Raw genomic sequence first — 23296 nt, forward strand, 5'->3', positions numbered from 1 at the left:
TTCTGAAATCCTTTCATTTCTGTGCAGTCAGCATTGACTTGTGAATGTGGTATTTTCCGGTAAAAATAGTTGGCTTCCCAAATCGCCCATCACTTTGTGATTATCAAAGGGCAGTGTCAGCCCTTGACATTGTTTGGCATGGCCTTTCTTGTCCATTTTCAATATTCAATGACAACAACGGCCCCCGGCAGCATTTCAGGTGTGTGATCTATTGAGCTTCTGAGAGATGTTATCCCTGTACATTCGCTGTGAGCACATCCACTGTAGTTAAAATCTAAAAGCGGTTATTTTGTTGAGGTCCAGATTAGATCTTTAATTAAGCTTTCATCCCCCAGTGCAGACAACAATGTCAAACGTGTAAGGCCCAGGAGAAACCGAACTCATCCCTAGGCTTGTATCCCTCAGAACTCTGTGCAGAAACTTAAAAATAGAGCTCTCGTGGGAATTTCTTAAGGGCATATTGAATATCTAATTGTAAGCTTAGAAATTTCGTTTAATTTGATTCCAAATGGTATGGTGAGAGTTAAGCCAATAAAAATATTTGTTTTAGAAGATTAGTTCAAGAGCTTGTTTTTAATCAATTGGATTTTATTTTAGTTGTTTAATGTTATCCATCCAAAAGCACTTTTGGTTAACTACCAGCTTAATGGTGAATAAGTAAAAATATAATTTTCTTTATTTAACTGACAGTTGAACATGTACAAGGATAAGATTCTAGGGCAAGGGACTGCTAAATCTACAAAGGTAGCACCTGTATCTGGATGACTTCATATTTGTTTTTGCAGGATCGTTTATTTATTTTCGGGCATGTAGATTGCCTGGAGTGGCCAGGCTTGGAGGTCCTGTTCTTACGAAATCACCTACTGCTTCTACCTGTGCCCGGTAATCTACTGTTAGACTTTCCATTGGCTGTTTTGTGTCTGTAAACTGTTAGCCTTGGGCTGCTCATTCCAGGAAATGTCTGCTAAGTTTTACCACTGTTTTCACAATGAATTGAGAGATACATAGGAGCTATTTCAACATGAAATATCCATGTTCTTCCAAGAGACCATTTGCAACATGTAACTCATACCATTCTTTTTTGAGGGAGGGTGGGGCATTAAAGAATATTTCTATTATTTTGTATGCTTTCACATAATTATTTCAATAATCTGGGAGTTGTGGATATATGTTGTCTAAACTGTTTTTTATTTTGGCCAATATTAATTGAGTAAAATAAAAAGTTAAATAAATGCTTGTTGAAAGAAAGAAAAATGACAGGATGAAGAAGAAAAGATAAATATGTGCAGAAAAATAATTACATTTTCTGAAATTTTATTTTTTCAGGTAGTCCTCCCTGGTCAACAGACCAAGGGATTAGGATACTCAATTCATTTCAAAATCACAATAGGTAAGAAAGCTGAGAATTGCCCCTGACTGGTGCGGCTCAGTTGGGTGGGAGTAGTTCCGTTTGGGGTCGGTCACCAGCTTGATTCCCTATCAGGGCACATGCCTAGGTTGCGGGTTTGGCCCTCAGGGCGTGCACAAGAGGGAACCTCATGGATGTTTCCCCTTCTCATTGATGTTTCTATCCCTCCCCTTCTCCACCCCACCCCATCTCTCTAAAAATAAATAAATAAAATCTTAAAAAAAAAAAAGAAAGCTGAGAATTAGAGTCATACAGACCTGGTGCAATTTCACTTCTGCTACTTCTTGAATCTCGTTTTTTTCACAGATTAAATGCTTTTTTTTGGAGACTCAGTGTCTGTACTGGAAGCATTCATATTAGCATACCTTCTTCATATGGGTGGTGAGGCTTAAAATGTGATTAAAGCCCTGGCCAGGTGGCTCAGTTGGTTGGAGTACAGTCCTATTCACCAAAAGATTACAAGGTTGCAGGTTCAATTCCCGGTCAAGGCACATACCTAGGTTGTGTGTTCGGTCCCAGGTCAGGGTGGGCCCAGGAGGCAACCAATCAATGTTTCTCTCTCTTTCTCTCTTCCTCCCTCCCTGTCTCTTTCTCTAAAATCAATAAACATATCCTTGGGCAAAGATTAAAAAATGTGATTAAACAAATCACCAGGCAAAGTATTTGGCACAAAATCGGTGCTTACTAAACATAATATTTTCCTTTCCATAAAACTGAAAACTAAATTAGATATCTCTGTTTGTTTGCCTTGTTTTCAGTTCTTTTCAGATTTCTGATATGTCTCTAAGCCCTTAGGGTTTGAGCTCATCTTTTTCCCCTTTAGTTATTGAGAACTAATGAAGAGATCAATACTGCCACATGCTAAATCTATTGCTGTAAACACAGATTATAGAACTTTACTCAGGCACTCCTGGTAATAAATTAATTACATATCAGTTACAGGTATAAATATAATTATATTTCAGCTTAGTGGAAGCTGAGAATCCCCAGAATTCTTAGTAGGTGTTCTTCCTCCTTCATTTGTTTATTTTTTCCTGCCTATTTCTGTGTGGGAATTAGGGTTAAAACAACTGTCTGGACTTGACTTTCACTGCAGTCAGGTGCATGCTGCACTCTCCAGCCCTGGGTTTACTTTAATTAAATCCTATGTGATAAATACAGTTTGTTTCTTGTTTGTTTTAGTTATTTTTGAGCACTTGTGGAGATTTTACTTGCTTTTTCAAGGTCATGTACCAAAGTAAGGTGATCCCTACTGTTAAGTACATTAAATACATCAGATACTAAGGGATAGAATATATTAATTCTGCCTTTTATACAACAATTTAAGCACAAAGCTTCAGAGCTTACTAGAAATTTCTGAGACTCACTAAGAAATCATGTTTTTTCTTTCCTTTTTAATGATAATATATATTTCCCATTATTGTACACTGGTAACCATTCATTTGTGGTCACTGGGATTGTATTTCAATTTATGATTATTTCCACTTGAGGACGTTGTTCTCTACAGTTACTTAAATTTGGAGTTTAGCTATGGGAAGTTATTTTAAAGCAGTGGATAGTATCAGGGGTGAGCAATCTTTTGGCATCTCTGGGTCACACTGGAAGAAGAGTTGTCTTGGGTCACACATTAAATACATCATGACATGTAATCATAAAAATATCTTGTAACATTTCAAGTAAATTTACGATTTTGTGTTGGGCTGCATTCATAGCTGTCAGGGGGGCAGAGCCCCACACTGTCCACCATGGATGAGAATAAGTCTACCAAGACATGATCTGCTTGGGGAGGAAAGGTGGCTGATCTCTCAGAGGAGAAGGACCAGAAGCCTGTTCCTCAGTGGGCTTTTATTGGGTTCAATTTGCACAGGAATGCAGGTGAAGCTCATCAATCATTTTCAGGCAGTAAGGATCAAACAAAGAACTCTGAGGGCTTATTCTGAGTCAGGGTCAGTTAGCTAAAGGGCTATAAAACTTTGGGAAACAAATTTAGTTCATGCCTGGACCCTTATCAGAGAATTGAGGGCATTCTTAGCAAAGCAGATTTCACAGGGTTTTCTGTATTCTTTCTTAGGCCTGATCACCCCCAGGGAATCGCCCTTTCTAACACAGGGCTGCACCACCCTCTGTCCTTGTTTCAGGCGTAAGTCAGGCAGGGGAAGTAAGGCAGCCAAAAGATTAGGAGACTTCTTGCAGAAAGCATGAGGACTCAGGCCATGTCAAAGCCAAGGGGCGAGGGTCCATCACCCCCTTTTTCTATAGCTCCCCAAGTCCTACCCTGAGAGCCTCTTCGTGACCATGCCCGTCTTAGGTCATCCCTACCTTGAGGAATCTTACCCGTCATTGGCTAACTGGTCAGGCTTGGGGCCAAGCAGGGTGAAGTAAAGTGGGCAGAGGTAGCACCCCTGCCAGGGAGATAAGCTTTGTCTCCTTAGTGGCTTAGGGTCCCAAGGTCTGTCACTCAGCCTTAGCCATGGGGGGGTTACAGCTTCTGAAACCAGGCAGGCGGTTCCCAACACATAGCCATCCTGGGCCACGTGTGGCCCACAGGCTGCGGTTGGACACCCCTGTAAGCTGCTTCAGAGTTTGTCTCTCGGAAACAAGCCCTCAACCTCCCGAGGCCTCAGGTTTTGATTTGTTTGCCTTCGTGTTTTGGAAAAGTGAGAGTGTTTCAAGAACCCATTGCAGAATGCCAGAAGAAATATTTGTTTTTTTAAATATATTTTATTGATTGTACTATTACAGTTGTCCCATTTTTGCCCCTTCATTCCCCTCCGCCCTGCACACCCCCTCCCAACCACATACCCCCCTTGAAATATTTGTTTTTTCACACTTTGTCGGCATCTGCCTTAATGTTAGTAAACTTTGAGTTAGAGGAAGGGATGTTTGAATTACTTTAGAAGATTTTCCAGCTTAGGAAGTAGTATCAGACTGTTAAGAAAATGTTATTGATAGTCTGGGATAAACATAGCTAATGTTATCTCCAAGAGGAATGTTCTAAGAATATAATGTTCCTTTTTTATAAGTCAGCAGTAATGTTTGATTCTTCTGTAAAAGTTACAGAATAAGGGAACAAACCAAATTCTTATCTTCTTGAGTAATAGAAAATCCAGCTGATCTTTCTGCTTTGAACATATTGATTATAGCTGTATTCACGGAACAGCAAATGCCCTTCATTATCCAATGATGAGTGAGGCAGTGAGATAACCAGGCGCTTTGTATGATCAGAGCCTTCTTTTTATAACATTGTATGATTTTCCCCCTACATAATCGTATCAGGATAATACAGTTAAGGATATATATTTTTAAGGACTTTAAAAGATCATGAAGCTTTCATTTGTGTGTCCTTTTCTAACAGCAGACTTTCAGGGTGATCTTGCATTATGACCTCATACTTTATGGATAGCCAGTACATGATATCAACATGCACAGTGGTTCCTAGTTTGTCATTGCTCTGCATGAGGACTTTAATTTCAAAGCTTCCAACCTTCCTTCAGTCACTGGTGGAAACTCGGCATTTTTCTCTCTAATAGCCAGGAGATAGGACAAACAGAATGTGTGGGAGCCAGCAGCCACTATTTCTTGTTGATATTGAAGTGTTACTGTGTTCAGTTAACTAGGAAATATCAACTATGAAGAGGATTTATGTGAATTAATATTTTATGAGTTATAGTATAAAAATAATATTTCACTTCAGAATTTCACAGTTAAATACAGGAAGATTAATAATATAAAACCTGCTTCATATATATCTTGTATATTTTTTTAAAAATTCTCAAATAAAAATAATTAATGAAGATATCAGGGCAAAGGTAGATGAAGCAAGACATGGGCTGCTTCCCAAACAAAGTGTGCCAGGGCCAGGCTACACATTTGCAACTGGGTTTTTCAGCAGGCAGTACAGAGAACACGTGTGAGTCATCGTTTGTTCAGATTATAGAATGTAAAAAGAAAAAAGCAAAACAAAAATAATTCAGAGACCTCTCCCCGAATGCCCACGGCAACACCAACGCAAACATTTTTTATCTGATTCAGTGCACAGAGTGCTTACCCGCTCTGTGCTGGCCTCAGCTCTCCGTGCTGGGAAACAGCAGGGGTGCCCTGCACCTGTGCTCGCCCTGACACAGTAGTTTCGTGAGGGACGCTGACAGCAATTCAGGGTTGAGTGCTGCAAGAGGATGAGTACAGAGTAACGGTGATGACCCGCTCACAACAACTCTCTCAATGAGTTTTGAAAGGCCATGTCTTATAATGTTCCCAGGTAGAGTGATAAACTCACATCAATGACAAATGAAAGGAAAAAAAAGTAATTGTGGAGTGGGGCCTGGCATGGTGCAATCACACTTTGTTCCCTGACTGTTTTGTTTAGTCCAAGGATGGATGTTAGAGTGTGCGATAGATTCCAGAGGAAGCCACAGCAGGGGGGGAACACTGAGCAGCTATTGTCTCCACTTGTATGTGATCAAAACACATGGAGATTAATCAGTAAGTGAGAAAAACAAGACCCACAGATATCTTAACTTGTTCCCTTTCCTTTTTTTCTTTTCTTTTTAAACTATTTTTCTTGCTATTTTTATTATCCTAGATCTTGAAGAGATAGCCGAGTCTGTTTTAAAGCAGCAATGGCAGAGGTAGCTGAGTGTTGAAATACAACTGAGAAAGGGCATGAAGAACGACCAGCTCTGAGACAGAGAAGCAATAGGGACAAAGACCACAGGGAAGCTGCGGAAAGAAGCCAGAAATATGAGGAGTAGAGTTTCAGCTGGAGACAGACCAAAGGCAAATGAAACAGAAAACAGAGAAATAAGGAAGAAACCATTTGACCTTTTCAATAATGTCCTGTTATATCCTTCACAGCATGAAGTGTCAGAGTCTAATTAATGCTTTGTAGAATGGGCTCCTCCTCCAGGGAACATCACAGGGCACCTTAGAAACCAACCAGCAAGGGGCTCCAGAGACAGCATCAGCTCTCCAGCTTAGTTAATCGCCTGTACTCACGAACTAGGAGGTAAGTCACCTATAAGATGTGATAATGTGGGCTTTATTTTTTTTTCTCCAATTTGCAATAAAGGAACTGCTTCGTTGGAAGCTTTTTAACCACATGAAATTCTCCTGAATACAGTGCTTCATGTTTTGCATAGTCTCAATATATAAAAACACGCCTTAGTGAAAACCCAAGAGAAATATAAGCAAGCCTTTAACGTTGACATTGTATTTACCTGCTTGTTAATGAATCAGGAATGAATCAAGGAAATAGTTTTCTTTAATAATGATAAGTAGTAAATACATTTTAAGTGGTGTAACTTGAACATGCTTCATCATTCTGTTTAGTAGAACTTTCTGTGACGATGGAATTGTCCTCTGCTACACCAGTAGGGAAGCCACTAGTTACACGTAGATACTGAGCAGCTAAAATACCATGAGTATAACTAAGAAAAAGATTTTTAAAAATTTTGTTTAATGTTAATTAATTTACATGTAAATAGCCACTCTATTTTTGTTACTATGTGCACTATACTTAATCACTCCTTTTCTTTTCGCTCTCCCCTATAAAACTCTGAGGTCTGCAAGGACACCTAATGCTTTGTACATTTTCTGACACAGAGTTGGTTGTAGGTTCTTTCTCTCCTCTCTCTCTGTCTTTCTCCCTCTCCCACTCCCTCCCCACCAAAGTTTACACATATTTACTTAAGCACTGATGCTAATAGTTCACTCATCCCTTCTTTCTTTTTTTCAATACTTATGAACTGACTACGTACTGAATACAAATTGCCATAATAGGTTCTGTGAGGAATTCAGAACATGCATCATTCTTTGGAGTTCATGTCTTGGTGTTTACTAGTGTGTACCAGGCTGAGAGCCACAGCCTTGCACACTTGCTGAGTGCCTGTCGGAAATCACAGCTGTATTAATGACTTTTGTGCCGAGTTTCCGCCCATACCAATGTTAAATGTGAAAAGGCTACAGAAGGGTTCTTGGTCTATAATAAACTCAGGAGTTCTGCTTAATTCTCTACAGTGCCAGTTAGGTTAAAATAGTAAATTACATGTCAGTTCTAAGCCCTTATCCTATCAGATATAGATCTCACTGGTTCTTACGCTTACCACACTACTGAAATAACTTCACTCTGGTGATGTACTGAATGACAGTTTGACAGCTTAAAATTCTGATGGGGTGTGCACATTTCTTGTACAACTAGGTTTAAAGCTCTGTTTTGCATATTTACGAGCTTAGAACATGCTGAAATTACAACAGGGATCTAAAATTTAATTGTAGTTAAGGAACGTAAACCCTCCCTTTCCATAGAATTTAATTAAACACTTCCATTTGACTTTACTGTTTTGCTTACCTGTCAAGGTGTGAGTTTAGGTGAGCCTGGTAGTAAAATCTAAAATGAAATGGAAAGCCAGAAAGAATGTTTTTGGGCATGTGGTGGAAATTAAATAGACATTGAAAACAATGTATACCACATTTAGAACAGAAAATGCTTGATATTTTATCCTGAACAACTTTTAAAAAGAGAACTTAATGAAATTTTGTCAACTTACATCTCTACTGACATGGATGCCAACAGTGAGATAAATGGGTGACCTATCTACATGCACTAATGTCTGCCCAGGTAACACAATAAAAGCACAGTGACGACGGAAAAAGGCAAGAATTTAAACTCTAGTGGGTCTATAAAGGAAGCACTTTGAATCCAAGGAGAATTTCATTTCCGTGGGGCCTCATCTCCAAATGTTGTATTTTTCCTGGAAAAAAACGCAACCTTAATACTCTCTATGTCATAACGAGAAAGGAAAAAAATGACTGTAATGCATCTGAACTTGTTGTTGTGGAGGTTTAGTTGACATATTTTATAGAGGGAATTATCCACCCGTGGAGAGAATTAATTTTTGCCGTCCACAGTGCCTGGTGCTTAGTAAATGGGCGGCAAATATTGGGTGAATAAATGACGGTGCTGAATTCTATGTTACAGCTTCTGCTACCAGCACCTAAAACCATCATCTCTCTCTGTTTTCTTCACTGCGTAGTTAACCTGTCAGAGTTTTACATTTTGTCATCTTTGATGGTGAGTAGGAAGCAAAATGACCAAGGATCCCTGGTTTCAAAAAGAACAATATCTTCCTTTGATTAGCTCCCAGATTCTTCGATAACGTCACAGCATTGAAGGGATTAATGATGAGCATTACAGATTGCTTTTATGTGAGAAAACAAATTTTCAAGAAAACTCTTTCTTGATTTGGTGTTGAAGTATCAAGGAGAATGAATAGAAATGTCTGATTTTGTAACTTGGAGACAGAACGTGTGCCTCCCCAGATTTGTAAGAGGCGGTAGGGAAGGCTCCCGGGAAGCTCCCGTAAAGGTATGGACAAGTATGGGCCCGCAGCTTGTTTTGGCAGCACGCTGCTGGGTCTGCGTTTCTTTAGACATCCCCATGACATGTGTTTAATACAGCGGTTGGTGCAGCCACCTTGAACTTTTTCTTAAGGGGAGAGTCCAATGTCTGGCAAAGGACGTGCTTACCATTTTCTGGGCTTACACACTTGGAGGAAAAGAAAATTGACATCAAATTTGACACTAAAGTAGTCTGGGGTATTTTTCATTATGGAAAAGCTACTTGAGACAGATAAATAGAATATTCAAAAATATTTTTTCAACAGGTGCAGTTTTGGTATCGTTTGTCTCAGCCTTCATATCTCTTGGTTTTGACAAGAACATCACTGGGTGGAAACTTGCAAAAGCAATGTGATCTAATTGGAATCTCTGAATCTCAGTGGAGATGAGCAAATATCTGTCTCTATGCAAAGGCTGGAGAATCTATTTTGCCTTTTCAGGTAAGAACATAAGAAATTAATAAAACTCAGCAGAAGATAACTATTTAATGCTAATCTCAGACAATAATACATATATCTCATAAATTTATTTGACATCGATGAAGCAAGCACATTTACAATCAGGGAAGAACAAAGACTTTCTTGAGAATTATCTGTAGAAACTTAGTAGAAGTGGAGATAAGAATTGAATAGGATGGCAGAGATTAGAGTAATTTAACAAGAATTTTTTAAGTGTGGGTGGCGGATTACTTAAGATAGTGAAAAAACCTTTCTTGGGCTGCACTCACATTCTAATCCTATTGCTTTATTTTCTTGCACCCATTAATATTGATAATTTTAAAAATCAATCTGTGATGTCATTTTCTTGGTCAATAATAAAAGAAAGTAATCATAGCTTATCAAATGAGCACCCCAACTTTCACCCTCCTGAACATGGCTCCCTTCCGGATGATGTTTGAAATGAGTTATTTCAGAAACTAGATTTAGAAAGCAGGTGGACTGCAGTGGAAAATGTGTGCCTTCGGAGTCAGGTGGTCTGAGGTCTGATCTCTGTTCGCTCATTGTTTGCCAAGTGACTACGCATATTACATCTTTGAACTCCAAAGTTTCCAGTTTGTGGAACCACAGTGGCATTCAAAGGAATTTTTTAGGGGACTCTGAGTATTAAAGAGAAACCTGCTACAGTGGTGGCTGTGAACATGGACTCTGGAGCCTGTGGTTCAAATCCAGGTATAAAATCATAGGGATGTTGCTTAATCCCTCTGCTTTCCTGTTTCTTCTTCTGTACATTGGGGGCAGGGGATGGTAAAAGGGTCATTTTTAAGGTGTTAGGGGTTCCTGATAAATAACATGCCTATATGGATCTCATTTTTAAACCAACTGAGATAAATATAGAAGTCAAATAGATGAAGAGCAAAATATTTTGGAGAAGATGACTTTAGAATCTGTAGCCATATATTAAAAATAACTTCACCTCACAATAAACAGATTCACCCAGAGAACAACAGACCCTGCTAAAGAAATACAGGACTCGCCCTTTGGTGGAAGCCTCTTGCCATTGACCAGGGATAATATCAGAGTGCATGCCTCCCGAACATGGGTTGACTCACAAAAGAGGGGTTGAATGAGAGACAGAGGATGAGTTAAGAATGCCCAGCTTATTTTGCTAACATCACCAATCAGTTCAATCTTCCCCCACCCAGGGGAAAGCATAAGGAAGGGGCCAGTAACAGCAGTGCCACTTCAGGGAAGTCTGCCAGTGCAAGCAGGAGTAACGGGGAGTAAGCATGGGCTGCTATTTGTATTGTCTACATTATAATCATTGTGAGGATTAAATGATTTATACACGTAAAGCACATGGAAGAAATATGACATAGAATAAACAGAAAAAAATTAGCTGTTCTTGTTGCTATGGTTATTACCTGGACACTGTCTGGGAATAGTAGACACTCAATAAATGTTAGCATTCTTTATTTTGAGGAGCCTCCTACTGACCAGAACTCTAAGTTCAATGATTACGGGCTTCTTCACTCTGTGAAAGTCTCCAAACTCCCTTGATTGTCAGGGATTCTGTGTGTGATGCCACCTCCATATATAATGGACAAAAACACCATGAATCTATTAACTTCCAGTTGGCAGACATCTGATAAGGGCCAGTCATGGCATCACTTTAGTGTCAATCTCCATCACATGTAACAGGACAAACAAAATCAGGATGACTTGGGATCTTGCCTCATTTGTTTATATTCTATCTACACTTTTTAAAATTAGGTTTACTTTTAGTTAGAATAAAATTTACCATTAAGATCTTTTAGAGTCTATTGTTAATTGACATTATTGGGAAGAAAACAGAATGTCCTTTTCTACACACACAAAAAACACGTTCACATGAATTTTTATGGCTTTATTAATAATTGTCAAAAGATGGAAGCAGTCAGACATCCTTGAATAGGTAAAGGGATAAATATTATTTAGAGTTAAAAACAAGTGAGCTACCAAGCCATGAGAAGACATGGAGCAACCCTACAATGCATGTTACTGAGTGAAAGAAGCCGATGTGAAAGGCTACATACTGTATGATTCCAGCTAGTGGATGACAATCTGGAAAAAGTAAAACTATGAAGCCAGTAAAAAGATCCGTGGTCACCAGGGGTTGGGAAAGCAGGGGGAGAGGAGGGATGGAAAGTGGGCTTTTAGTGCAGCAAAAACGCTATGACAATAAAATGATAGCTACATGTCATATATATATCAGTTCAAACCCACGGAGCATACTAACAACAAGCATTGACCATAAACTGTGGACTTTGAGGGATTTTGATATGCAAATGTAAGTTTATCGATCATAGCAAATGCCCCGCTCTGGTGGGGGACGTTCATAATGGGGGAAGCTATGCATGTGTGGGAGCCGGGGGCCTATGGAAAACTCTGTACCTCCCCCCTCAATGTTACAGTGAACCTAAAACTGCTCTGAAAGTGTTAGTAATAAACAAAGCAAAACAAAAACCAGAATGTCCTTCGTCCACACTAGTTGTTTGAGAAATATTTTGCATTGAGACAAATGCTATTCCTTTCTCGGCCTGATGGCATTCATTAACCTATCACTATTACTGAGGAGTTTCAGCATTGTGTAGGGTTTTTTTCTCTCTTTAATATTTCTTTCTTTGGGATTTTGGTTTTTTGTTTGGCTGTGATTTGCAGTGCAAAGTGAGACTACTCTTTATTATCTGGAGCAGAGTAACTAGTTTGTAGACTCAGCAGTGGTTTGATAGGACTTTATCATTTGGTAGCAACAGATTTGTCATGCTTTCTAAAGCAGCCTTGCCGAGCCACTCTCCTCTCTCCCTTTATCTGCTCCATGGGAGCTCAGCACCACATGCTGGCTATTCTCCCTCCCCAGTTGGGGCCTCCCATTCATCACCAATCCCCTTCAGCTTAATTGTGATGTCCTTCAAAAGGAGTGAATGGTCCTGGGTTCTTACTAAGCCTCTGCCATGTTTAATTCACCCCTGAGAAGGTAAGAGTTTTGTCTCTGCCTCTGTTCCTTCTTAATCTTTCTACTTGGCTATAGTAAAGGTTTGTTTTGGAGATTACAGGTGTGTAAAAAGAAAAACAAGAAGGTTTCCATCATATTTCACCATTAAGAAGCCCATTACAGGTCCACAATCTCTAATTAGCAATTTGGAAAATTAAAATTTGGAAAGTAGTAAGTATGTGAAAAATGAATTTAGAGGCAAAACTTAACCTATCCTGAACCACGTGGGGTCTTTAGGCAGTTCACTTAGTGATGGGTTTGATTTATAGGGCAGCCTCTAAGCTTCTCAAGAAAATCATGTAATACAAACCATATGGATTAGATTAACATCCTCAACTCTGAAATATTAATATTTCAAAACCCACCTGGCCCCAAAAACTTTAGATGAGGACTTGCAGGCTCTTGTTCACATTCTGGTGTGAATCAGTCCAGATTTTATACACACACACACATAGACACAAATATATGACACATAATTATGCACAGTCACACACATAATATAAACGGTATTATTTAATATATAATTACATTTATATCATTAAATATTTCAAACAAATAGAAAATATAGGGCAAGGCGAATACTCATGTACTCATACCTCAGGACTGACTACTGTTAACATTTTATTTGCTTTTAATGTTAATGTTTGCAGTTTTGTCCTCTTTTTAGCTTTTTTAAATCCCACTTCTTATCCTCCAAAGGGAAAAAAATTCTGACATGTTCATTTTAAACTGATTTTTCTAAGTGTATATTCAAAAATATAGAAATATGCATGAGGATAGTGTCTAGGTTCTACCTCATTCTTTTATCAACAACACATGGAAAAGATATACCTATGAATAGTTCATCTAGCTTTTACATATTTAAATATTTCAAGTTTGTCTTCTTGGAAAAAGGCTTCTTTGTCACTTTAAATTTAATGGATTGAATCATTTAAGGGTGACCTTAGTCCTCACCTGGCCGTCAGCTCGATGTGACTAAACTCTGAACATATTTATACAACATAATCCAATCCAATCCAAATATTGGAAAGGAGAAAGGCATTCGACTCTATGACCTCTCTTCCCACGTAGCCATGAAATTCTGATTTGCTGTGGTCCTTCCGGTGTCTCATGTACACATCACAACAGAATGCAGACAGCTTTGATTTCCGTAGGAAATAAGGATCCCCCGTCAGGCAGGGCTTTCATTCTTCATGGAGGCACAGGGTAGGGCTTACTGTTTATTCCGCAGGAACAGCTCATTAACAACTTTTCAATACTCTCTCCATTTCCTGAACAGTTTTTATAGGAACAATGTAAGTCAAATAGTTAATAGTATTCTTTCCGATCTGTTTTAACTTGGCTGGCTCACTTGATGTGTCCAGCTTTTTACACAAATATATTCATTTAATTTATATTTCCCCCCTAACTGCTTTTCTTAATTTTAATATCTAATGGTGTTACTTTTTCTGAGTACTGTCCATTGACTTCCAATTGATCTACTTTCCTTGAGTTTCCTATTAAAATATAATTGTGTCATCTCTTAGATTTTATTTTTAAAATGGCCCTTTAAGTGAAATTTTCTGCAATGATCAATACCATGTTCACTCTTTCTCAGAGTCAAGGATGTAAATTAATAACCATTTCCCAACATTATTTGAAAATTCAGTGAAGAGTAAGATTTATATTGTACAGATGAGAAGGCTGGCCTAGGCTCTGTAAAGTCGCCCTGTCCTCGACTTTCTTATGCTGGGGCTTCATTAAATCTGTTTTGCCAGGTAGTTCTGTTCTGCACCATCTGCTAAAGACTGATTATCTCCTTATTTCATTTCAGTGATGCAGTCTAGTGTAATCATTAAGTGGCTCAGGTTATATATTTTTCTTACTAGATATCTGACCTTTAACCAATTACTTAAATTCTCTAAGCATCTGCTCCTTTGCTGTACAATGAAGGCAAACGTAGCAGTCTTCACAGGGTTGAAACAAGTGAGTGTGCTGGTGTGTAGAAAGCTCTAAAGAAAAGTTAGCTGTTGCTCTTATTATTGATACTATCATTACTCAAAAATTTCTATATTCCAATTTTTCTTCTTCATATATTCCTACTTTTTCCATTGCTCTTAGATGTATATTTATTGGCCTTGTTATTCTTTTTTAAAGCACGGTATCACGAAGCAAATCTGAATATGCTAGTTGAGTGTTTTTCTGAAAAACTTTCCCTTAGTTTTGCAGGTGTAAAAAGTAATTGCCTAACAAAATATAACCAGAGACATTGAAGTTAAGAACAATCTAACAATAGCCAGAGGGAGTGGGGTGGGGATAGTGGGGAGAGGGGTTTACAGGAACTACTATAAAGGATACATGGACAAAATCAAGGGGGAGGGTAGAGGTAGGGGAGGGAGGTGGGACTGGCTGGGGTGGGGTGGAGGGAAGGGGAGAAAATGCAGACAAGTGTAGTTGAATAACAATAAGAATTAAAAAATAAATTAAAAAAGAATTAAAAAAAATAAAATTAAAAAAAAAGTAATTGCTTGATTATAAATAGCATTTACAAGTTGTGGTTCCTGAAAGCAAAAACAAGAAATGATTTTGGTCATTCACAGAGTAATATAATTACTTGAATAAAACAATTTTTAACAAGATCTTAAAAGATACGTTCAGAAGGAAAAGATACCTACATATAATTTGAAGTTTAAATGATCAAATTGCTTTGATAATCTTATGAAATGAGGTTTTCAGTCTTCCCTCAGCCGTGGCTGAAACATCTCTTCTGAGCAACCTCTTTCTCATTTCCTGATTATTAATTGGTACTGTCGTTCCCACAGGAAGCTCTTGGCTCACAAATCAAAATATCAACTAGGTTAAAACAAGCAATAAAAAACCCATTTAGCCAAGATAATTTTGAAATTATCAGATGAGAAGACTTTAATAGTAGATTATAATTTTTAATTTTGTAGTCCTGAATTTAATTATATATAAGTTAACATACAGAGGTATAGATGACTAATATCATTTTTATTTGGCTTGGTTTGGTTTATACTTACATTTTAATATGAATATTTAAAAGAGTCTAGAGGTTCCCTTCAGACAAAACAACATAACCATATTTTAAAGATCTACCCCATAGTTCCACTTCAGCTCATCCCAGGGCTCCCCCATTCCATTCAAAGAATAAGATCATGTACCTCTCTAGGGGCACAGAGAACTACCCAAACATTTTGCCTTTTCCGCAACTTTTCTTTGAGCAATGCAGAACTTCAAACATGGTAGTCAGCAAATGCTTCTCTAATGAGTCTGAAGAATTAAGCATCTATATTTTAATTTACTTCAATCCAATATGCATTATGACAATGAATAAAAGGAAAATTCTTTCAAAATTAAAGCTTTCCCAAATAAATTACAACAGCTTAATGGTGTTAAGAACAATATATTTTATGATTACAATGCCTGTATTTTGTTTTTTAAAATCTTTCTTTAAAATTTGTTATTATTTTCTGTTTCTCGCACAAAGGCCAAATTTTTAAATTATTAAAATGATCTACATCTTATTATAAAGTATCAAATATTATAGGTAAAGTAATAGTTACCCTTGACCTTCATCACCTCCCACCATGGTCTTTATCTTGAGGTAACTATAGACACTAGTTTATTTTTATTTCCAGGCCCTTTCTATTTATGTAATATGAATATATTTACCACATATATTTAGAAACCTAAGCCACTGTGTATTTTTAGTCTAATAGTATTGTTAGTGGCAATGTGGGATCTCAGTTCTTGACTTTGTGCAGGAAGGATTTCCCAATACAAGTCCAGGGTGATTTTGAGAGTACATTCATCAAAGCTTGGGACAGCGAAACAAAGGAAGGGCTTAAGATAGAAGAGGCAAGATCATAGCAGCAGAAGTGAGCCTAGGTGGAGCTGCCTTTGCCCTTTGGGAATGTGAGGAATAGTTGAACATAGGTGTGTTTGCCTTGGCCCTTTAGAGAGAAAATCACAGGCAGAAGAAGTGAGACAACTGGGCTGCATGGACTTAGGAAACAAGTTACCAAGGCCAATGAAGGGCCTTTGGAGAAAGAAAGCAAAGGTACACACTTTAAGAAAGAAGGGGTGAAGGCATGGGCATGCTCTAGAAAGAGAGAAAGTACACTCACTGGGTTGTTTGCCATACGGGTTTTTATCTGTTCTGTAAAGGCAGGAATTTTAGGGGAGTTCTCAAGGGGGGATCTCAATAGAATACTCATCAGCCTTCCAGGTCTGTTCCTTTAGGGTTGTGGTCTTTACTAATTGGTTGGTGCTAGGATAGGGAGGGGGTCATGGGTCATTGCAGCTGGTCCTGATGTCAGCCATGGCAGCACTTCATCTGGTTTTGCTGATTTTCTCTGCCTGTATCTGAAATAAAACTAAGGTGTAGATGTCATCTCTGGTTTGACCAAACTCTGTCTCTGTGGTCATCAGGCCCAAAGCTTTGTTCCTAAGATTATTTGATGCTGGTCAGAACCTCATTGTCCTGAGGGCTTAATCCTTTGAAAGGGAGAAGCAGGCTTGTGAGTCAGGGTGCTAGATGGGGCCAGTTTGAACCAGCCCTCTGTCTCAGGTTCCTTATTCTACTTGCCAGGGAATTTTCCTAGCTTCTTACTATCCTGCTTCAGTGTCATACTGTAACTTTTTTCTGTCATTTAATTTTTTACGCAGAAATACATATTGAAGGTCTTTCCATGTTAGCACATAAAGATAGATATTATTTTTAACTGGCATAATAATCCATGGTCTATATCATCATCTATTGATTAACTCGTGTTTGAATTGCTCCTATTCATTTGTTATCAAAACCAGCATTGAAATAAATATTCCCTCACAGGCCTTCATGTCTATGCCTATGAGTGTCTCTCTAGCACGAAGGCTGAAAAGTAGGCTTAATTTTTGTAGTCTATACTATTTTTCTTTTTGTTTGGTGTCATCCAGTTTCTCTTCAGTTAGGCTGCGCCACTTCATGCCATCAGTCCTTTCCATCTATTATTCAATTATTTGTTCTCTTAAAAACCCTGTTCTCCTGTGTAGTGGAGGAAAAAGTTTTCCTTAGTCCCTTTATACCTCTTCAGGTGGGACTGGGTCTGAAAATCAAACTGACTAAGCAGATTAACAGGCAAAAAGCATACAAAATAGTCTAATGTAATTTTGATGTGACACGTGAGTGTTCATAAGGACACGAAGACCCCAAGAAACAGTTAATCCTGAGTGTTTTTATCTGAGGTCCAATGACTATCACAGGGCAAGGAGTACAAGGGAAGTGTAGTGATCTAGAGGACATTTAACAAGGCCTGTTTATTCAGATTCCTCTCTGTGTCTTTTTGTCTCTAGAGATCAGGATACTCCTTTCCTCCAGGTACAGGGAGGGTGCCTCTTATATGAGGAGGTTATGATCTGCTTCAAGAGAAGATCAAAAATTTCATCCTGCACTGACATTTCTCCAGGTCCTTCAGCTTGAAATATTCAAGATGTCAGGTTGCCATATTTTGGGGTAGTATCTCTAACCCCATCATTCTGTAGCCCCAAAGTTTTCCAAGGGTACCATACATTTTCACGTGTCCTTGCTTTAGCTTGTAATGTCATTAGCTTCTCAGTATCACAAAATCTTAGGCAGCAATTATAACCAAGGCTTAGTACTACTTCTTTACCAATTCTTTTTTCAAATTCTGTTTCACATTCTTGGCAGAGAAATAATGAAGTGCTTTTTTAACTCTCCTAGTATATTAACCTCATCTCTTGTATAGCACTTGTGGTGGAGTTTAGTATCATACAAAGTAAACTGTAAGGTCTGTGGGGTCAGAGACCCTCCCTGATAACACAGAGATGCACTTACTAGCTGTGTCCTTAACTGGTGGTCCTGTTATTTGTCCTTAAGACTCCAGACATAATTTCATTCTTTCTTTTTTATTAAGACAGTGGAATAACAACATACTGATGTGATTAACAAGAAGGAATTATATCAGTCATTTTCAGAATATTAGCATAAATTAAACTTAAAGATGCCTCTGAGTGCTTTAGCATGTGAATATTGCCAACCAGTGTATATGGTTATAGATTGTATGCTTTACCCCACTAAGTAAATTTCTGCATATGATGCATACATAATACATAAAAGTATGTATATATTCTTATATGAAAACGAACCATTGTTTACAGCGGACCCATTACAAATGAATTCATATCTTGATTAAATTGAGTTGTAAACCACATAGGTGATTACCTCAAAGATCTTATTTTAAATGCATATGTCTCAATGGCTCCAATGGGAAGGCGACCCTTCAGTACTGATGAATGTTACAACTTTTCACTGAAACAAGGTTACCTAGAGTATTTAGGTTACATAAGATGCTGTCAAAGCAGTTATGACTATATACATTTATAATTTGAATGCTTGGTCAAAACAGTTTTCTAAAATTACATTGGAAGATGTGATAGATGCAAATGAGCTTCTCTCTACACAAAGAAATATGATTGTAAAATGTTTACTTTTATGGTATATTTTTAATAACTTGTCTTTCTGTAATTACAGTTAATTTTAGGGGCTACTGTTTTATCATCAAATACTACCATTCCTCTATATGACATCAGTATATCCCAGGGATGTGAAATTTCATGTAAGTCACTTTCAGGTACCAGCATAGTAAGCAAAGGTAAGTATTTTCTTGTGCTCATTGCAATTTTAAACCTTGAAATAATTAGTTCTTCTTGACATCAAAATATAAAATACACTAGAGTCATTCAGTAATATAGCTCACTAATACCTAATACTGGGATGTGGGTTAAATCACGTGTCCTTGAAAACTAAGATATATACACTTTAATTTAATTAGTTCATTACTTTTTATTTTTTAAAAATTAGTTATTGGAGTGGCATTGCTTAATAGCATTATATAAGTTTCAAGTGTACAATTCTATAATAAGTCACTGATTATGACTGTGTGCTTGCCGCTCCCAAAGTCTCATATCCTCCTGTCACCATGTATTCGGCCTCACTTACCTCCTCCAACCTCCCCACTTTCCTTCCCTGCTGGTAGCCCCATGCTATTGACTGTGCTTATAAGTTTTTTAAACATTATTTGTTTTATTTGTTCATTTGTTGTTTTTTGTCATACATATCATACATATGAGTGAAATCACACGGTTCTTGTACTTCTTCATTTGACCAACTCTGCTTACCATGATATTCTCAATATCCATCCATACTGTCACGATTGGCAGTATTTAATCCTTTCTTTTGGCTGAGTATTATTCCATCGTATATATGTACCACAACTTCTTTACCCAAGTATCCACTGATGGATACGTGGGTTGTTTCCACATCTTGGCCACCATGAATTGTGCTACAATAAACCTAGGGGTACATATATCTTTAGGGATAACTCTTTTCAAATGTTTTCTGGTACATATCCAGCAAAGGGATTAATGGGTCATATGGTGGTTCTATCATTAATTTTTTGAGAAACCTCCATACTGTTCATACTGTTTTCCGTAATGGCTGCACCAGTTGACATCCCCACCAGTAGTGTACGCAGGTTCCTTTTTCTCCTCATCATTTCCAACACTTGTTTTTCATGTCTTTTTGATAATAACCCTTCTGACAGATATGAAGTGACAATCTCATCGTTGCTCTGACTTGCATTGGCCTTGTAGCCAGTGGAGCTGAGCATCTTTTCGTGTTTCTGTTGGCCATCTGTGTGTCTTCCTGGGAAGAGTGTGTGCATGTTGTTGAGTTGTGTAGCTCCTTAAATACTTTAGATATCAGCCCTTATCGAAGGTATTGTTTGCAAATATCTCCTCCCCTTCAGTCGGTTGCTTCGTTGTTGGTTTCTTTTGCTGTGCAGAGGCTTTTAAATTTAATTTTATGTAGATAGCATGCATATTTTTAAAAATGTAAAAATATATGTAACAGTGTAGGCCCTAGGCTGTCTTCCAATAATATTCTGTACTGTGGCTAAAATCATCACATACAGATATTTTAATTTTAAAAATTATGAAAGAATTTTAATTATTTTGCATATTACAAAGCACTTCTGTAAAAATTAATTTTAATTTTATTTGGCACCTCTGTGAATATATAATGATACACATGTTTCAGAATTACTTAGGATTCCAAAAAGAAGTATCATGTTTGGAAAACTGACTTAAGGCCAGCCAAAAATTTAAATCTTAACCCTAATATTCTCTGTTTAAATTCAAAACATGATATTTTCATGTAATAGGTGGAGTTTGGCTAATTTCTTGACTACATACTTTGTAGACAATTTAAATTAAGGGACCGGAAGGTCATTATTCAAATGGATTCCAAATAGTCAAATAGGCACTTTTGAAACTCTAGCCCTTATTTAAGCCTTGCAAGTGCACTAAACAGCAGACATGGCGCTTGCAGTTACTTTGTCATTCTCGCACTGAGGGATGTTTCCCTCCGGCCTCTCCTACTCCTGGTATCAATGCACAGACAGTATTAAAATTGTTGCCTGAGAACTGCCGCGCTTCATTTTTCTTTATGTGTATACAAGACAAATGTTTGCATGTGGATATCAGTCAGATCGTTTATTCTGAAGTTGTGTTTCCTTAAACAAACAACATAGTAGGTGGGAAACTTCCATGTTTACAAGAGCTAAATGTTCTGACCAAGGATGACATAGGAGAAACAATTCTGAATTGAGAGCTAGATTAAAGAAATTTTAATTGAAGGATCTTTATTAAAGACATATCATTGGAGAGACTATATACTTCTATATCCTAATTTTATATGGTGTTAACATATAATTATTGGGTTGGCCAAAAAGTCTGTTAATTTTTTCTGTAAAATAAAAGATATTTTTCATTTTCACCAATAACTTTATTGATTTGGATATTTTGAGTGTGTCAGCTATCTCCTGCTATTGCCTTCTAGTGGGTAGAGGCCATGGGTGTTGCTAAACATCTTTCAGTGCATAAGACAGCCCCACAGCAAAAAATTATTTGGCCAAAATGTCAATAGTACCAAGAAACTTCACAAACCACTTTTGACACATTCGATCAGTTACAGTTCCTCCATACACTGCACAAATCTTTTTGTGCATTTCAGTTGCATTTTCACCTCTCTTGAAATAATAAAGCATGATACATTGAAAATGCTGCGTATTTTCTCCCATCTTCAATGTTAAAATGGCTGCACAAAAATTCACCAATTTTGATAAGTTTTTTTTAATGCACACTGATATGACAGCTGTCACAATACAATCTAACAAAATTGTTTTCAATGACATTAAAGACAACTAAGCACTACTATGGCAGCCATCTTATGGGAAAAACACAATGGATGTTTTGGCCAATCTAACACTTCATCTAGAACGGGCTTATAATAAACCTTTCTAAGCTCCGTGTGTGCACGCACGTGCCTTTCTGATAAGACATTTAAGGATGCAAAGCATCAGATTTAATGATTAATGAATTTTTGAGGGTTACTCGGCCTTTCCTTATTTGTTATTTAATGAAATACTTTCCGTCTTCTAATCAAATTCCATATCACCAGCATTGGAGTAGTAGAAAGGCATTAAAGATGGCATTGAAAAATGCAATTGGAGGCAAAAGTGTGGCTAAAAGTTTTAAATTATCACTAAAATTAACCTTAACAGAAGTCTCAGAGGATTTTATCTCAGTTATAGAGATTTTTTTGTAAGTGAACTCATAATTCACTTATATGAGCCTCAATTTGAATATCAGCTCCATTGGTTACAGCATAATTCTAATTAGACCTAAATTATATGAATTATTCTTGAAAGGCCAGTGGTTTTACCATTATTGAAAATTTGTTCAATAAGCAATTATAGGATCTCCTTTATGGAATTTAGTATTACTACCAGGCAGAACTTCAGGGGCAGGACTGGAAGAGGAGTTAAAAAACATGCCAAGTCCCACTGCTAGTGAATTGTTATATTTGGGGAGTGGAATGACCAAAGGTTTACTGCGACCTTGTACTTGAATTAAAGCCATTGAAAGCTTCAGTTGGCATTACAATTGGCTATAACCCTTTAGAACAATTCTTAGAGTTATTAACCTTTCTGTTTACATTTGAAGTACCAGACACATAATGGAAGTAGCAATTGTACTTTGATTTGCCTTTTATACAGCTTCTTCATCATAAGCATATTTAAAAAGTAGTGTTCTTGAAACAATCATGCATTCTGTTTATTTGTTGAAGGAGAAAATGTGTTTTACCTACTTCATCTTTTAGTTTTAAAGGTGGATTTGTGCCTCGTGAGGATGCAGGCTCTATTTCATCCGGCAAGCTCTGTGATTTTACGTCCGACAGCCCACAAGAAGCAGATGAAGCCAATCGTGGTGAGTCAGTCCTTTAGCCAGTCACTTTTAGTGGCTTTTCATCACTTTAGTAGTCACTCGGCTAAGATTTATGTGTACATATTCATTCTCCCAATTTAAAGCACATACTACTTAAGTGAAGGGTGTTTCGTGAAGACAGAATTGAGACCTCTAACAACCGAAATGACTTGCACACCAGATTAGCTTTAAAACAATAGCAATGAAGGAAGACAACTTACTTTCAGTTTTGCTGTGTTGGAATATAAAATTTGAAATAAGTGTAAGAAAGAATTCAAAAGATAAGAACAAGATTCTATTATAAATGTTCCTTTATTAAATACTTTTCCTATTATAGGAATGCATATTCTTACTCTAAACAATTGTCATTCTAGTATAATTAATGACAGAGAACTGCTCCATAATGCTTAAGAATATTTTCTCAAACTGTAGTGCATCAATAAATACATTGGTCTTAGAACTGTAAATCATGGCTAGTTCCATATATTTTTTAAATCTTTGAGGGTCTCTTTTAAGTTTCTCTTTTTCAAAATCGCGTATGCATTCCTGCTGTATTGTACTGATATTGCTCTAATGTTATCCCAGCATCCCTGGAAAATTAATGAAGAAGGAAAAGAAGGGGGGTGTTGGCGGATTAGCTTTTGCAGAATTGTCTAAATAACTGCCATTGCTAGATAAGAGGGGAGGTCACATTTT

At 37.5% G+C, this 23296-nt stretch overlaps 1 protein-coding gene across 1 annotated transcript in view; it reads left to right on the forward strand.

Moving 5' to 3' along the window:
* MALRD1 (MAM and LDL receptor class A domain containing 1) overlaps positions 1-23296 on the forward strand; it is a 543248-nt gene that overhangs the window by 73466 nt on the left and 446486 nt on the right. The window contains 4 exon segments of the mRNA XM_071221350.1: positions 786-882; positions 8726-8771; positions 9070-9243; positions 18807-18927. Coding sequence (XP_071077451.1) covers positions 786-882; positions 8726-8771; positions 9070-9243; positions 18807-18927 — 438 coding nt within the window.

This window comes from Desmodus rotundus, chromosome 4, assembly GCF_022682495.2.
Source record: "Desmodus rotundus isolate HL8 chromosome 4, HLdesRot8A.1, whole genome shotgun sequence".
Classification (NCBI taxonomy): Eukaryota; Metazoa; Chordata; class Mammalia; order Chiroptera; family Phyllostomidae; genus Desmodus; species Desmodus rotundus.